At 45.2% G+C, this 12488-nt stretch overlaps 1 protein-coding gene across 2 annotated transcripts in view; it reads right to left on the reverse strand.

Annotated features, from left to right (window-relative positions):
• The window catches only part of WDR11 (WD repeat domain 11), a 671833-nt gene that overhangs the window by 41035 nt on the left and 618310 nt on the right, over positions 1-12488 (reverse strand). For both annotated transcript variants that reach the window (XM_085602786.1, XM_085602777.1), the window contains exons 25-26: positions 3606-3771; positions 3390-3487 (exon numbers count right to left, since the gene is read on the reverse strand). In XM_085602786.1, the coding sequence (XP_085458912.1) occupies positions 3390-3487; positions 3606-3771 (264 nt within the window). The remainder of the gene's footprint in view (positions 1-3389; positions 3488-3605; positions 3772-12488) is intronic.

Raw genomic sequence — 12488 nt, forward strand, 5'->3', positions numbered from 1 at the left:
CAGAGGATACTGCCGCTCTGGAGCAGAGAGGCTGAGAGAGCGTGCAGTCACCATGCATTTCTTGAAGCGCTTAAGCTCTGAATCCTATCAAATTACATTTCCATCAGGGATACCTCGGAGTCACTTGAAAAACCCATGGATCTCATTCAGGCATGGTACAGACTGCCCTGCCCAAGCAGTTGGTAGTGTCCAGTCCTGATTGGATGACGTTTTTTGCTGTAACCCGCCCATCCTGGATAACTTGTGCCAGGTTTACTCTGTATTCCTCTGGAACCGTCTGCACGATTTCGCAACCATGTTCCACAATGTGTGCGAGCAACGTCCCAAGAGACAGCCGCATTGACTAATCATAAGGATAGACTGGAGGAAGAGAACATCTGTTTCCAAAAAGCAGCCATACATTTGGACTCCCTATCTGGAGGTGTAGTGAGAAATGAATTTGGGTTATGTCTGCTGGTGGACACCTTGTCCATCAAACTTTCCAGAGTAGGATGGTGTTACAGAAAGGCTGGGTCTTCCAGCGCAGGTCTATGTCTTCACTTGCCTATTTACCGGCAGACAGAAGAGGGTTCGGCCCACATACCCAGTAATTTATCAATCAGTGCTGCATTAATTAGCAAGAGTAGATCAGAAGAAGTCTGCCCAGCCTGCAGGGCGTCAGTAAGCACATTTATTGAAGATTAAGTTCTAATTGAAGATTAAGAACTTCCACAGAACAACAGATAATCACTGCAAAGGGGGTTGATTCTTCGGTAGAGGAACATTCAACCCTGTGTTTGGGTAAGCATACAGCCACCTGGCCTCCTCTAGATCCATACAGAAATTATCATCATCATAAATTTGGTCATCATCTTGATTATCATCAAGACCATGTTGGCTATGGTCTGAATCATCAGAGCCAAAGAGATTGTGAAGTGAAAGGCTGTTCTAAGGCAATGGAAGAGTTCTGTTCGAGTATGAAGGAGGCTGTGTCAGTTGAAGCAAAATTGAAGGACGAGACTTCGGCAGAGGGTGTGGTGGCTTTTTCCACCGGCGTCAACGCAGGAGGGACCAGTGTGAGTAGTGGTGCTGGAGTTGGGCCCGTATCGGCTGTGGAATTAGACAATGTCGGGGATAGATTCACCAGTGGTAACCCATCTGGAGGTCTGCTTGATCCAAGGAGCCCAAATGCACACTAGAAGGCACCAATACATTATTGAAGATATGCAACAAGGCTTCCTTGAAGGTTTCCACCAGTTGTAGGGTTGCTTCGACTTTGCATGCTTCTTTTTTTTACTTGAACTTACCCAAATACCTGGAGTGGGAAGACAATCTGTGATGGAAACAGCCTTGAGAGTGTGAACGGGACCACGCCCTCGAGACTTGAATGAGAAATGCTTTTTCCTCGCTTTCTGATGATGCTCCACAAAAAAAAAAGTTTGGCTTTGCATTCCCGGATCACCTTCTGATTCATCTTGGAACAGCCTTCACAATAGTGGAGTTGTATGATGACCCAAGACACCAGAAACATACCTGATAATGATCAGTCACAGACATTTTTTGTGGCAATCCTTACAAGGTTAAAACTCTTGTTTTAGTGCTTGTTTTTTTCCCATTGAGTATTTAGTAAAAGGGTTAACGCTGTTTTCTACACACATGGGATCTTTTTAATGCTCTAAAATGGCACGTATTTTGATAAATATTAAGGCTATTTGTTAGTAACTTTCTACCATTTTCTCCCCAGGCCTTTTTATTATTAATAACGTTTTGTTATGTTCAAAATAGTATTTAAACATGTTTTTATTCTAGGTACAATTATTGGCACTTAAAGAGAGAGAGAGATGTTCACCACAGTCTCTTGGTGCTGGACCACAAGAAGACAAGAAAGTCAGAGGCAAGGATAGTCCGAGTATTACTGCCCGAGCAGGAGCCCAGCTTATGTGGTGCTTCGGAAGCCAAGGCGATTAGGAATTTAAGGGGGGGAAGGCAGTTCCAAACTTTGGATGCAACCAAAACGAAGGCTAAACTCCTATCATATGTGCCTGTAAACAAACTGCCAAATGGAACTGGAATGATAAAAAGGAAAGAAGCAAGAATATATTTACAACAAATTTACACAATAAAGAAGCAAAGAATAGTATCCCAGCTTTTGCTAGGTGGTAAATGGGAGACGATTCATACATGGAATGGGGACTCTGCATGCGTATTCGAGCCCTGTAATTTTGGGTTCAGATGTTAATGCCATTGCCATTTCAGGGGAGAAGTACTAGAAATAGCCAGTTAGTTGCCTACCACACTGTATCACCATACCCAAATTTAGCCCGCTCGTAAGTGGGCTGTGTGTTAACCACTAATGTTTCTATAAAAAATGTTACGGACAAGAGATTTTGTAGCTGTAAGTTGCAGAAACATTTTTCTGTATGTATTGGCATGGACATGCTAAGAGGACAGGTAGGAGAATCAGGTCCTAGGCACAGGATCAAGCTTGTAAGAAATTACTTCAAGGGCATTTGTCACCGTGAGCATATGGCGAAGAGATCAAAGACATGCATACATGGACTTCCACACACAATTGTTAAATTCTCATTAAATGGCGCATTTTTATACTCATGCAACTCTAGGATAAGTGGACCACTGTGAATTCATTTTCAGGCAGGCAGAGGTTTTTTATGAATTTGCCGCTGACCATGGCCGGTGCTTGTATTGAAGCGAGATGTCTTGTACAGAATAGAAGGCAAACTGTTTTCGATCGGCTGATATTACCTCATTCTGCGAGCTCCAGTATTTGGGTTGGAAATACCTCATATGATAAAATATTAATACCACGGTGTGAGGTATTTACTTGGTGCAGTACCACTTACCCATTTAGAGTTCCATGGGCTGGAATAAGGCACACAGTGTGGTATCAGGTTTGCATACCAGATTGCAGCATGCATTTACTCTTTCTGGCCATTCTTCCTAGAACACACTTTGCCAGGTTTTTCTTGATGAAATGTGGCCAGGTACATTTGTGTATGTGTGGCAATTATTGCAAAACTTGAAACTACAATTCAGGCACAAAACTTCACTTTTACGCCTAAATCTAGATTTACATTGTACTTGGAATGAGCGCCTCACCCTTGTAGGTATTAATAGCGATATTTAGATTGATTTACATCTTCGATGACAGTTGAATTCTGTCCTTGATCAGAATTTCTGCAGTTACTGAAATCGGTACTCCAACTTATGCCCAGTACTATTAGTCTAAACTATAAAAGCACAGCACTGACAATCCCCCAGGATGTATGCATGTGAACGGAGAACAGACGCGAGCTGGGGATGGGAGCATAAAGGATGTTAAAAGCATAGGAGCAAAGAAAAAAGACACTTTTGCAGAAGTAATGACCAGGTCTAAACCTTGTGCAACCAACCTTGGCGAGCCATGCCGCACGGTTCCATTCGCCATACGTCTGCAGATAGCGGCATGCGTCAGCAGCTTTGTCAATCAGGCAGAGCAGCTGCACCCCCTCTGCAGAAAAAGGAAAAGATTCATGAGCACAGCAGAACAACTATGAAGGCAGGGCGGCATCTATACTGTAACCTATGCAGGGCTCACCTAACACGGGAAACATCAAAACGCGCCTCACCTGCCAGCTTGCCATTGGCAATCATGTTGGTGGCGACCAACTTGATGGTGCTTTGCGAAGGGCCAGAGGAGGTAACAGTGGTTACCAGGCACGCCTTCAAGGAATCGCAGTAGTAGTGCTGGTTTTCAGCACTGGTCTCCAGCAGCAACTGGACCGCCCGGTCTGTCTGCAAAGACAAGGCAGAAAGGACAAGAATTGAGAAAACCTATGACAAGCACACATACAGCAGCCCTTTTTAGCTCAGGAGATGGAATTAGGGTTACAATTATAAATGATAAATAGTTAGTGGGATGACCCAGTGAAAAATAGGGAACTAGTACATTCCAAACATCCCTCTGCTAGTTTCATTTTCAGAATCTGCCACCATCTTGGAGAGGCAGGATGTGGAATTTAACACACTACAAGGACCTTAGATTGTGGCATTCTTCAATTCTTTTTTTTAATTTAATGTATTACTAGAAATTTAGAGCAAGCTAAATCACATTTAGGTGCGAGAGAATCGTAAAGAGTTATACTGATGGAATGAAGGGCCCTGAACTTATTAAAGTAAATGTTAACACCTTTCAAAATTTAACAATAGTTAGAAGGCAGAAAATTACTACTGGAAGTAAATTGTACTGCTTGGTGCCAACGATTAAAAATCTGAAATTAACTTGTCAAGTTGTGTATTAAGGAAGAGGCCACCAGCTGTCAATGTTCATGTAATTACTCAACTTAATTGCCAAGACAAGCTCATACAAGGTTATATGCTTATGGTCATGCAGCTGTATCTATATTCAGCCCTGCAGAGTGAGACAGACCCATCCCCAGCCAGCACAGAAAATCTATGCCCTACAGCGCCTCAGTCAGAAATGTCACCTACTGGCTAAAATAGGTCCCTTATTAAAAGAAATTTGCAGGTAGTGTCTCTAACATGTGAAGGTGTAAATAGGAAAGGACTAAAGACAGAATACTAAAATATGCATCACTGAAGCACTGAAGATGGTGAGCTACTGTAGGCGGAGTCACCCGAGGCCGTACATTTCCACGATGTGGTAGCGGTCATGTGTAGAACAAATGGAAAACACACGAACATATCAACTAATTCAATAAACCATGAGGAAGCCTTTTAACTCCTCATTCTCCGAGCACGGATTTGGTACCAAGACATCATGGCCCTGATTGCAAGTGTCCGGTAATCGCAATCCCCGGCCTAGGCAAACACGGTTTTGCGCAGGGATCGCAATTATAAATGATGTGAGGTTTATCGCACCAGCCATTAATGGGTGCATGAAGCCCCGCCCGTTGTTACACTTCAGCAGGTCAAACCTGCCAACATTCAGAGTGAAAAGGACAAATGGATGTTGTGGTGGTCTGCATGTATGTGTTTTTAAAATTGTGACCAACCAATGCGATAAAAAAGGGCAGCAAAAGTGTGAGAGAATAACCATTATTTGGAAAGAACAGGCAGCCCTTCTGTAAATGTATCTTTACATCTCTTCCAGAGTGGGCCAATGTTACTAGTTCAATGCTTTCACCATCTTCAACCCCATTTACTAACACGTCCTTGGCGCAATCTCAAGAGGTCCATTGGGTGGTTTTTCGTCTAGCATTGATATATGTTATTTTGTTGTGCTATGCTAATCAGATATCCAGAAACACAAATAATTAACAATGACGTCATTTTTTGATTTGCTTTTAAGGTACTTAAGCGGCTCCTTTCATAACATTAAGCCGCAAACGTTACACTATTTTCCAGCGTGCACTTTGAAAAGTTCTGAATAATTATCTTGCAAAATGGACATCATTAATTGTGTGTAGTAGTTAAATATTATAAAGGATGAGGGCATTTTTATGTCATAAAACAAACATATAGGGAGGGGCATAACCTGTCAGAAGAACATGTTTTACTCAGAATATCAGACTTTTTTCTCACATGGCTGAGCAAGATAGTGCAATCTTATGGAAATTGTGCTCTCATTTTGACTTTTGAGAACCTTCCAAAACCTCTATGAGGAAACGGTCTAGAAATAGCTAACTTTTTAGCCCTTTAAAGACCAACCTAAGCCCCTATAAAAAAACTAATTTCTCAAAAACAGCTTAAAGGATTTACACCAACTCACAATCAGCATGCTTCCTGAGTAAAGTTCTAACTTTTTAGCCAAATTTGATGTAATTCCATTTAGCCATTGTTTCTGTATCAGAAACAAAAGTTTCCTATAAGAAATAAAATGGTAATGGAGGGAATGACTTGTGAGCCAAAGATAGCAGACGCGTATACCCTTGCTCTGCTCCAGCCCAAACTACAATCCCGAAAGCAAAGAAAAAAAAAACTCCCAAACCAGCTCTAAAATAGAGTCAACAATATATATAGGACACACAAAGCAAATCAAAACTGTACAGAAAAATTATATCAATAATGTTTATTTATATACCAAATTGTTCTTTTTTTCTCTTATCCATATACATATTCAATACATGTCCTTAATCAAACACCTTTTCAATAGTCATAAATCTCCCACCCATCAAAATACATCAAAATAGCTGGTTTATCTCCCTGTTCCACTCCAATATGTAGTTTTGTTGGGGAATCCCTTTACAATATAACCAAACTACAATCCTGCCAAATCATATCCCTGGGGGCTAATCTGGTCCCAAAATTACACAATCCTGCTCTTCTGCACCCCTGCACCATAGCTCCCTCTGCCAAGAGAGGAACTCGCAGCAGCACAGGAGGACTTTAATTAGGGGTGCGGAGGAGTGTCACCCACTGCTTTTAAGCAGTGCGAAGTAGAAACATAAAATGATAATAACTATGAGTTATTATAATTTTATGCTTGTGCTGCTTTACGGGCGGCCGGGTGGCTGCTCTAATCTCGGAGCAGGGTAGGGGAGGAGTGGTTTGCCCACTCCTAAGTGCACATGACTGTTTGGTCAGCCCTCTCGGGCCGCCCAAAACAGTCATGTGCACTTTCCTTGTTCTCCATGCAAGCTGCATTACAGCCTGCATGGAGAACAAGCCCAGGCTCCCATTCCCTGGTTGAGCATCAAACCAGGACGCTCAGACCAATCACAACGCTGCATTGCAGTGTTGTGATTGGTCAGGGGAGCCTGGGAACTTACCAATCACAACGCTGCACTGCAGCATTGTGATTGGTCAGTGGGGCCTGGCTGTGCTTCCTCTTCCTAGAGTTAGACTAGGAGATCAGGAGCAGAGATGCGGGACCCGGCTGCAAGGGTACGTTTATTTTTAAATTATTCTTTTTTATAGCAGGCCTCTCTCCCTTACGTGACCCTTCCCTCTGTATGACCCTCTCCCCCACCCACGCCCGCCTCACCACGAGCCATGCCGGCCGCCACCTACTTCAGTTAGCTGCAACTGGTGGACCAGCGTCCCTGCCTGCAGCGAGCTGGAGACAAGCAGAAAGGCAGTGCTGGTGACCCCGGCGGACCACGGGGGTGACGGAGGTAAGACCTGAGGGAAAGCACCCCCACCATGAGACCAATAACGGACGGCCCACCCGGGCATAAAGCTGCTTCCGTGGTTCAGGTCCGGGATGCCGGACAGGCATGACATGAAGACCCACACCACGGCCTGTGCAGCTGAAGACAGTAGCTGGGGACGGTGGCAAAAACACTACTGTGGACCTCCAGACAAACTCTCTCTCTGGCTCACCTGTCTCACCTATGGACTCAAAATCACACACCGCTAACACATACTGGCCCACACCTCCTCTGACCTATCTCCTGCTATTTAGGAATAGAACACACAAGACATTTCAGTTACTCCCCATTTTTCAGTTGTTTTTTTTCCCAGTTGTGGATATTATTTTTACCACTTCCCCAGGTTCACCCCTTCCTTTACTCCTGACCAAGAGTCATTTGGGCCACATGAGACAGAACTAGAAGCCTATTGTATAAGCCTCATGACCATGCTCAGGAGGGACTGATGATCACATATTTGAGACAATTCAAACTGAGAGTATTAGTTGGTTGAAAATAGATATGAGGTATTAGTACAACCTGAGATTGTGCGCTAGGCATGCAAATGATTGCCTGTAAACTGTGTATACTTGTACTATGGTTAAATACCATCTCAAGCTTAATGAACCACTCTCATTGAGATGTGAACCGATCTACTGTATAATTGTTTTGTGACCACCAAATGCTAATGCAAATATATTTAATTTAAAAAAAGAGAGATAATTAAAATGGAAACCACACTTTTGGGACTACCCCTTTTTCTAGGACTCGGCTTGATGGTTCAGCAAGAAGCTTTCCATGAAGGAGCCAGGGTCGATGAACATTTTATTAAAAATGTTTCTTGCAAGTTATTAGCAAAATAAAAAACACTTTTCCTATGGAAACTGACATAACTACATTTACACAGTGGCAACTGCTCCTGTGTAATATATACACTTTTTTGTTTTACTTTCAACCTCTACCCGCCCCTGAATCCTATGAACACCTTACCCCCTTTTACCTCTTCCTATTTCTGAACTAAAAAAAACCTTACCTTCCTTTACTTCTTCCCACCAATGAACACTACAAAAAAACACTTATCTCCCTTTACCTTTATCCAACTGAACCCTAAAAACAACTTACCTCCCTTTAACTCAACCCATCCCCTTTACCTCTTGCCACCCATGAATCCAAAAAAAAAAAGAAAACTTACCTGCCTTTATCCCTATCCAACTCTGAACCCTAAAAAAAGTTCTCCCTTTGAGCCTACCCATCCATACACCCTAAAGAAACCCTTACCTTTCTTTAATCTACCCACCACAGAACCATAAAAAACCTTTTCCTCCCTTTAAGTCTACCCAGCTCAAAACCCTAATCAACCCCTTTAGTACTTTAACCTTTACACACCCATAAACCCTAAAACAATCCATATCCACTTTACCTCTCTCACCACAAAAAACACCCTCACCTCCCTTTACCTCTACCCACCCTGGAACTCGAAAATAATACCTACCTTTCTTTAGCTCTATTCAGCCTGCAACCCTAATAATCACCCTTACATGGCCTTACCTCTGCCCACCCCCCAAACCCTTATGGCCATTTACCACCTCTCACCCCTGAATCCTAAATTCTCCCCTAACTCCCTTTCTCTCTACTCACCACCTCACCCTAAAATAACCCTTATTTCTCTTTAGCTCTATCAATCCCCAAGTCCTAAAAGCTGTAACCTTCCTTGACCACTACCCACGCCTGAACCCTAAAAAACCCTTGTATCGCTTTACCACCCCTGAATCCAAAATAACAAGTGTGTGATTGTGTGTGTGCGTGTATCACCAGTATGTAGTTCTAGTACAAAGTGCTTTCCATTGAAAAGGCATTTTTGATTTGCTTATACATTTTGACTTGGACAGTTTTTCATGAAATGTATCATTTTACTAGCTCAGAGCCTGATTTAGATCTTGGTGGTTGGGTTACTCTGTCACAACAATGATGGATATCCTGTTCCCCAAAATATAAATCCCATATGATATAATGGGATTTACAGTTCAGAGGACGGGATATCCGTCACCGTTGTGACAGAGTAACCCGTCCGCCAAGAGCTAAATCAGGCCCTTAGCTAAAGTCCAGCATGCCAAGCTTCATGACGATCTGTCAACGTGGGGGAAAAAAGGTAAGGGGTGAAAAAAGAAGTGTTTTTCCATGTACATGCACAGACACACATACAAACACATAGAATTCAAGTGTGTGCATGTCCAGGCAGTAATTGTTTATATGTGGGGGAACTTCACCTACTATACTTTTGTTCACGCCTTCTGAGATTGTGTATGTTGGCATGCAGCGGTAGCTTCCTGCTTGTGCTGTGTAATGTTCTACCACTGAAGTAACTGTTAAACTCTCAAGTGGGGCACACTCATGTGTCAAGGGGACTTTAAAGTTTCACCAACTATGAGGGTGTGTTGGTGCGGTCCTACGGGCCGTGATTAATAAATGACGGTGTGGGCAGGCGGGATAAAAAAAAAAAAGACGCCTGCACCACGGCTGAGTTATAATAGCATCCAGAGGTTCTGTGTATTCATTTCACTCTGACTGGCACGCCCGACATTGCTACATACTTCCGCACCCTGCTGACGCTCCTCGTCTCTCAGAGCAGACAATATCACACTGGTGAAGAAGGGGTGCTCAGCCCATCACAGTCATAAGGACTACCGACGGCGCTCAAGCACGCATGGCGGGCATGTGGTTTGTTTATGGTGCGCGGTGCTCATGCCACATGTACTCCTGTGTGTTGCGCCATAGCCGTCAAGAGGTGCCGCTCCTCCTGTCACACCCTGCTACCGGCACGTATAAGCTGGAAAAGAGGAGGATACATAGGCATTTGTGCCCCAACAGGGACAAGGCCTGTTGTCTCCTCCACGTGCTGCAGGGGCCTGACGGCGCACCCTGGTGGTCTGCACATGCTTGAGGTGAGTCGCAATAACACCTGAGCACCGAAGCTAAGGAAAGGAGTTAGCTGCCCAGCCCATCACACACTCAAGAGGGGACAAAAAGCAGGCAGTACTCTGAGTGCCTGAGGTAGAGGCCTCCCAATAAACCATCCCATGCCCAGACTGGTGTCTACGACTGGTCCAGCCTAGACACCCTGAGTGGCTCCAGCCAACAATCTTAACCTGAAAATGGGCCCTCCCAGGGCCAGTGATTCCAACAGCCTGGTAAACACCTTTGCCATGGCCTACATACTTGCTATTCAGCCTTTTGTTGTAGAGGGGGCTACCTCTACACAAGCACCCAGGTGGAAATTGGGTACAGAGTGTGGAGCTAAACTTTGAAGCCACAGAAGTTGTGGCCGAAAGGAAGAGAGCCTTACCTCTCCACCTTGGGGGCAAGACCATTCATAAGATCTCGAAAACAATGATAGAAGCGACCCTGAAGACGCACGCCAAACTCACAACAGTCCTCAATGTGTATTTCGAGCCGATGGCCAATCAGGACTATGAGTGCTTTATTTTCCGCCAGGCTCTGCAACACCCAAAGGAGTCAATCGACAAGTTTTACACCTGATTGAAAGAACTGGCAAGCACATGTGGTTTCGCAGATATGAGAGAGGAGATATGGGGGTAAATTATTTAGGGTTGTGACTCTGCAAAGCTAAGAGAGCATATCCGACAGGAATCAGGCAAGTCACTGGCGGATAGTCTGACCATTGGCCGCACTAAGGAACTGTCAAAAGTCTGAGCTTCCAACATGGAGGAGGCACTACAAAGAGAGGTAAAGAAAGAGCTGGTCAATGCTGTCATAGTCTGGAAGGGCCCAGAAAAACCCAGAAGACCCCATTGCCGGTTCAAGCATGTGGTTAATGTGGGGGCCAGTCATCACTCGGCAGAGTGTCCTGTAAAAGGCAAATGATGCGCAGTATGAGGAAAGTTCAACCATTTTGCACGAGTCTGCTGATCAGGTAAAAGTCGGACAGCGCATATGACAGTTGATGCCAGACCTGAAGCCCAAGGGGACGGCAGTGACATGGATGACAATGGGGTCATGGAGCATACAGTGCACTCTGTTTTCACCATGAGGACATCAGCCAAATCACAGCGCCTACTACCCAGATGTCAGATATAGGTGGGGGTGCACCCACTCATAGCCATCGTGGAGAATGGGACGTCCATTTAACTCGTTCCGTGCTCATGACGGAACCACGCCGTCATGAGCCAGGGTTGCCGTGTGCTCATGACGGAGTGGTTCCGTCATGCTGCGGCCGTTGGCGGCCGCGCCGCCCACGCGGCGCTAATTCCCCGCCTGTGCGGGCGATTAGCGCCGTGGGCGGAGTCATGACGGAACCACTCCGTCATGAGCACAGCCCAACCGTGGCTCATGACGGAGTGGCTCCGTCATGAGCACCGCACCACCGCGCTGCCCCCCCGCACCCCCCAGCGCTGCGGCAGAATTTCCGCCGCAGCGAAGGGGTTAAATCATATCAGCAGAAGACTTAAAGGCCATGCAGCCAGCTCAAGCCCTCCAGAAAGCAGCAATCAGGATATTGGCACATAACCAGGACACCCCATTACCATTGCTAGGCAAATTCAAAGCAACGATGACCCATGGGTCCAAGACGGTAGACTCCTACATCTATGTCGCAGAAGTCAGCCACGGCATGCTGCTCAGCTGCCACACAGCGGAGGCCCTCAGGGTCATCACCTCAGCATTTGGTGTCCATCAAGAAGAGATATCCCAAGTACTGGTAGAGTTTAGTGATGTGTTCAAAGGCATTTGATGCCTCAAAGGAACAGTAATGAAATACATATTGACCAGCCAGTCCAACCAGTAGCCCTAGAACACCGACATATTGCATTCCACCAGAGGCTGGGGCGTGGAGAAAAAGCTGGACAAGCTGTAAGCCACTGGGATCATTGAGAAGATTTCGGGCCCCACCCTGTTGTTTTCACACATCGTAACTCAGAAGCCAAAACAACCTTGCCAGGTCCGCATCTGCGTAGATATGCGGCTCCCCAACGTTGCAATTAAGAGAGACTACCACCTGACCCCCACCAGCGATTACATAATTAGAGAACTGAGCAGAGCCAGCTGGTTCTCAAAAGTGGACCTAAGATCAGGCTATCACTAGCTCACCCTGGCCGAGGAGTCGAAATACATCACAACATTCTGCACTCATGTCGGCTTGAGGCGGAATCAGAGGCTTAACCACGGGATATTGAGTGCCATCGAAGTGTTTCAGAACACAATACGTGAACTGCTGGTGGGCCTGCCGAGTGTTGTCAACGTCAGTGATCACATCCTTGTGTATGCCAAGTCAGTGCAGGAACACAACGCAAAACTAAGAGGGGTCCTCCAAAGGATAAAGGTCTCAGGGCTCACCCTACACAAGATCAAATGTGAGTTCCTCAAACAGAGACTCAATTTCTTCAGCTGCATGTTCTCAGGCAAGGG

This window comes from Triturus cristatus, chromosome 1_2 (assembly GCF_964204655.1).
Source record: "Triturus cristatus chromosome 1_2, aTriCri1.1, whole genome shotgun sequence".
Lineage (NCBI taxonomy): Eukaryota > Metazoa > Chordata > Amphibia > Caudata > Salamandridae > Triturus > Triturus cristatus.